Consider the following 5,632-nt stretch of genomic DNA (forward strand, 5'->3'; position numbering starts at 1 on the left):
ATCTCTTCAAAACAGATGGAACCCATATTCCAATATCTACCTTTGGCATCTTTTTCAAAGTATTTCTAGGGTGACAGTTGGGAGGAAATGGGAAAAAATAATATTTGGACACAAGTTCTTTTTTCCACTGGGCTTTGAGAAAATCCCCATCTTGCGTCCTCCCTGTATATCTCTCACTGATAAGTTCACTCATAAAACCAGGGCCTTATCGAGGGCCATGCTACAGAACTCCCACAGACACACCATGATTAGGACCCTGCTGCTGTCCGCTTTGGTGGCTGGAGGTAAACCCTGTCATCCAGAGTCACTGGTTTCCCATCCCCTGGTGTACCTGGGAATGGGATCTTCCTGTCCTCCCCTCTCGCCCCCACCCAACCCCTACTGCATTCAGATCTATAATCATAAGAAAACTGGAATGGAGTTTCAAAGAATTGGAGTGAAGAGCAGGATTCTATGACCTCTTGGGATCTTTCTAGAACAAGGGTTTTCTATTTGGGGGTTCAGATTGCAGCAAGTGTAGTTACATTGTGTGGGTCGCTGCTTCCTGGACTCAAGACCCTTTTTCTTTTCATAGCCCTCAGTTGTGGGGTCCCCACTTACCCACCTTCTGTGACTAGAGTGGTTGGAGGTGAAGAAGCGACGCCCAACAGCTGGCCCTGGCAGGTGAGTCGACCACATTGTACTTCCCCCTGTCCCTGCCCCACTCCCTTTACATCCCCCCTTTGCCCTTCCACCATGGGGTCTACTGTGCTGGCAAAGTGAGGACTGATGGGACTCAGAGAGCAGCACAGGCAACTTCACCAAGAAGATACATTTCCGGCTGGGCGCAGTGGCTCATGCCTGTTATCCCAGCACTCTGGGAGGCCATGGTGGGCAGATCACCTGCAGTCAGGAGTTTGAGACCAGCCTGGCCAACATGGTGAACCCCGCCTCTACTAATAATATACAATTAGCCAGGTGTGGTGGCACATGCCTGTAATCCCAGCAACTCAGGAGGATGAGGCAGGAGAATCGCTTGAACCCAGGAGACAGAGGTGGCAGTGAGCTGAAATTGCACCACTGCACTCCAGCCTGGGCAACAAGGCAAGACTCTATCCGGAAAAAAAAAAAAAAAAAAAAAAGACACATTTCTGTGGCCTTGGAACTGTGGGAGAGGAGGGAGAGGTACCTCCTCCAGCTGCAGTAAGGAGCTGTCCCCTCCCCACTGCCCATAGGCAGCAAATATAGTCTTACTCTATTAACCAATCAGAGGCTTGTTTACAAATGTACCATTAGTCTAGGAACCATTCAAGACTACCTATGCAAATATTCCTTGCTTTAAGGAACCAATCAGTGCTATTTGTGCAGATTCATCTTTAACTACAGGCAAATCAATGTTACCAATGAAAAAAATGTTTTCTTAAGTTCATATAATCATAGTGATATCAAGACTAAACTGCCGAGTGGGGCACAGGCACAAATTACTAAGACGTGTTAATGGTGGGAATTTTAAGAGAACTGTGTAAAGTTTACATTGACGCAAACAAATGTAGTAAAATCTCATTTATGTGATGGAATTGGGACTGAATAATTGAAAAGCTGGTTATAAAGAAATTATTTTAAATCATACATATATGTTGTAAACATTTTATCTTACACTATGTAAACAATTTTTTGAGTTCTTAACTGTCTTTTTCATATAAACCACGCCCCATAATATCTCATCTACAAGTTCATTTATTTAAAGCAGAGCAGTAACTTTGAGACGTTCACAAAGCAATCTGAGTTATGAGCCCATCCCGACTTTTACGACTTTTCCCCCCAATCTTTCCATTGTCTCACAGACACTAATTCAAGAGCAATTATTTAAGAATCATGGTGATCCAGTCTCTTCCAACCTTTAAACTTTGTTTCCATGTAAATAACAACTCTCTTTCTGAATTCATATTTCATTGGTTACATGTTTAATCAAATTTCATTATTGGGACCGGGCGCGGTGGCTCAAGCCTGTAATCCCAGCACTTTGGGAGGCCGAGGCGGGCGGATCACGAGGTCAGGAGATCGAGACCATCCTGGCTAACACAGTGAAACCCCGTCTCTACTAAAAAAATGCAAAAAAACTAACCGGGCGAGGTGGCGGGCGCCTGTAGTCCCAGCTACTCAGGAGGCTGAGGCAGGAGAATGGCGTAAACCCAGGAGGCGGAGCTTGCAGTGAGCTGAGATCCGGCCACTGCACTCCAGCCTGGGTGACAGAGCGAGACTCTGTCTCAAAAAAAAAAAAAAAACTAGCCGGGCGAGGTGGCGGGCACCTGTAGTCCCAGCTACTCGGGAGGCTGAGGCAGGAGAATGGCGTAAACCCGGGAGGGGGAGCTTGCAGTGAGCTGAGTTCCGGCCACTGCACTCCACCCTGGGCGACAGAGCAAGACTCCGCCTCAAAAAAAAAAAAAAAAAAAATCAGATTTCATTATTGCAAGCATAATTGATATAAACTACTTTAGGAGCAAACCCAGCTGAACCAGGATGAGTTTCCAACTTAAGTAGGAGGAGCAATTAGCAGCGCACTAGCCTTGAGCATTCAGAGTGACCCATGCAGCAGTCACTGTGTTTAGAGAGGCCAGCGTCATTCATCTGCTCCTTAAGAGACTGTCAATGATAGGCCAGCCACGGTGGCTCATGCCTGTAAAACCAACACTTCGGCAGGCCGAAGCAGGTGGATCACCTGAGGTCAGGAGTTTGAGACCAGCCTGGCCAACATGGTAAATCTCTGCCTCTACTAAAAACACAAAAATTAGCCATGTATGATGGTGGGTACCTGTAGTCCCAGCTATTTGGGAGGCTGAAACACAAGAATCAATTGAACCTGGGAGGTTGAGGTTCCCGTGAGCCAAGATCACACCTCTGCATTCCAGCCTGGGGGATAGAGTGAGAATCATAGCTAAAAAAAGCAAAAACAAAAAAAAAAACACAACTGTCAATGATAGAATGATGGAAGATATTTCACATATTTTTTTCTTTTTTTCAGACAGACTCTTGCTCTGTCACCCAGGCTGGAGTGCAGTGGCACAATCATAGCTCACTGCAGCCTCCAACTCCTGGGCTCCAGCCATCCACCTGCCTCAGCCTCCCACAGTGCTGGGATTACAGGCACCCATCACTATGCTCAGCCATAGTAATTTTTTTTTTTTTTTTTTTGAGACACTGTCACATTCTGTCACCCAGGCTGGAGTACAGAGGCTGGTGAATCATGGCTCACTGCGACCTCGAACTCCTAGGCTCAAGCAATCCTCCCATCTCAGCCTCCCTACCAGCTGAGACCACAGGTGCATGCCACCATACCCAGTTAATTTTTTTTTTTTTTTTTTTTTTTTTTTTTTTTTAGAGATGGAGTCTCACTATGTTGCCCAGGCTCATCTTGAACTCCTGGACTCAAGTGATCCTCCTGCCTCAGCCTCCCAAAGTGCTGGGATTACAGGCATGAGTCACTCAACCCAACTCACAATTTATATACTTGGCTTTGTGTATACTTTTGCCAGTTCTTTTGCTTTTCTCACAGTCCCACAGTATTTTTTGCCTGAGAATTTGGAAGAAAGGCCACAGTCCCTCTGCTACAGGGCCCCACAGCACCGGGCGCATTTGTGCTGAGAACTAATCATTGCTGCCTACAAAAATACTTCCTCACCCTCTTGCACAAAGGCGTTCTTGCCTTGAGAACCGGTGAATGTTAGTCTGTGAAGAGTCCCTACGCTTTGTGCTTCTGTTTCCCTGGGGACATTGTTTTACTGAGATAATAGGCAGAGCTAACTGGGTGGGGACCCAGATGAGGCAAGTAAGACATTCACTCTGGGGCAAAATGTAAGGGAGTAGCACAAAACTTAGCAGCCAGCCGGGGGCAGTGGCACACACTTTTAATCCCAGCTATTCAAGAGGCTGAGGCAGGAGGATTGCTTGAGCCCAAGAGTTTGAGACCAGTATGGGCAACATAGATAGCCGTCACAAAAAAAAAGAAAAGAAAGGAAAAAAAAAGAAAAACCTCACTAATGAAAATGAACAATATTTTAAGGCAATTTTGTTTTTTCTCCTGGAGACAGAGTCTCATTCTGTCACCCAGGCTGGAATGCAGTGGCACAATCTCAGCTAACTGCAACCTCCGCTTCCTAGGTTCAAGTAATTATTTCTCCTGCCTCAGCCTGCCGAATACTAGAATTACAGGTGAACACCACCATGCCCAGCTAATTTTTCATATTTTAGTAGAGACGGGATTTCATCATGTTGGACAGGCTGGTCTCAAACTCCGGATCCACCTGCCTCAGCCTCCCAAAGTGCTGGGATTACAGGTGTGAGTCATCCCACCCAGCCAGCTATTGTAATTACAGTATTAATCACACTGAGAGCCCTGCACGGTGGCTTTTACTCCACATTTCCAGAGAAGGCAACTGAGACTTGGAAAGGTTACAGAATTGCACAAAGGCACTGAGTTAGCCTGAGGGGAATGAGGATTCACATTTGGTTCAGTGCTTGTTCTTTTAGCTACACTTTGCTGGCCACAAATAATACGTATTACGTGGACTAATTTCACATCTGTCGGATGGTTTCAGCCCATTTTTAAATTGGGTGGGTACATCCTTTTAAGTATCTTTTTTCACTTTCTCTAATTTTAAACGTCTTTTTTAAAGCCAGTTCATCTGAGACCTCTTAATGTCACACAAACGAGAAATGCCAAACGGCTAATTAAAAACAAGAACGTTCAGAGAAAAGCAGGCATCTGGCCTCTGCCAACAAACAGGTCATCGTTCCCCACAGTTATAGGAGGCCGGATCAGTGCAGTCCATGCCCTACTGTCACCTCCCTCCCCTCTGCTTGGCCGGGGCAGGGAATTGAAAGACGGGAGGAGGAATGAAGGAACATGAAGGGCATGGAGCAGCTTCATTAGAGACTTAAACAGTGTCAAATGTCACCACCTTAAAGTTCTTTTGATTTATTTATTTTTTTAAAGACGGGGTCTCACTCTGTCACCCAGGCTGGAGTACAGTGGTGCCATCCCGGCTCACTGCAACCTGCGCCTCCTGAGTTCAAGCGATTCTCCTACCTCAGCCTCCCAAGTAGCTGGGATTACAGGCACACACCACCACGCCCAGCTAATTTTTGTATTTTTAGTACAGACAGGATCCCATCATGTTTGCCAGGTTGGTCTCAAACTCCTGGCCTCAAGTGACCCACCCACCTCGGCCTCCCAAAGTGCTGGGATTACAGGCGTGAGCCACCGTGTCCGGTCTCCACCACTTAAAAGTTCTACCCCATGCCTGTTAAACTGTCAATCTAAACAGAAACCTTTCTTTTTTTTTTTTTTGTTTTTTGTTTTGAGACAGAACCTCACTCTGTTGCCCACGCTGGAGTGCGGTGGTGCCATCTCGGCTCACTGCAACCTCTGCCTCCGGGTTCAAGTGATTCTCCTGCCTCAGCCCCTGAGTAGCTGGGATTACAGGCACAACCCACTGTGCCCTGCCTAGAAACCATTTTTTAACCTGAAAAAATTTAAAACAAAAAAGTGAGGAGCCGGGGGGCAGGGGAGTAAGGTCCACTTATGCAGTCTCATGTTCCCACGAGTGGATTGGTCTTCAGGGGGAAACTAGACAAGCAGGAGACAAGATCACCC

At 46.4% G+C, this 5,632-nt stretch overlaps 1 protein-coding gene across 1 annotated transcript in view; it reads left to right on the forward strand.

Annotated features, from left to right (window-relative positions):
* Positions 1 to 244: 244 nt before the first annotated feature.
* LOC113222475 (chymotrypsin-like elastase family member 2A) overlaps positions 245 to 5,632 on the forward strand; it is an 8,567-nt gene continuing 3,179 nt past the window's right edge. The window contains exons 1-2 of the mRNA XM_026452116.1: positions 245 to 284; positions 575 to 663. Of these exons, the coding sequence (XP_026307901.1) occupies positions 245 to 284; positions 575 to 663 (129 nt within the window). The remainder of the gene's footprint in view (positions 285 to 574; positions 664 to 5,632) is intronic.

This window comes from Piliocolobus tephrosceles, unplaced genomic scaffold (assembly GCF_002776525.5).
Source record: "Piliocolobus tephrosceles isolate RC106 unplaced genomic scaffold, ASM277652v3 unscaffolded_31422, whole genome shotgun sequence".
NCBI lineage: Eukaryota > Metazoa > Chordata > Mammalia > Primates > Cercopithecidae > Piliocolobus > Piliocolobus tephrosceles.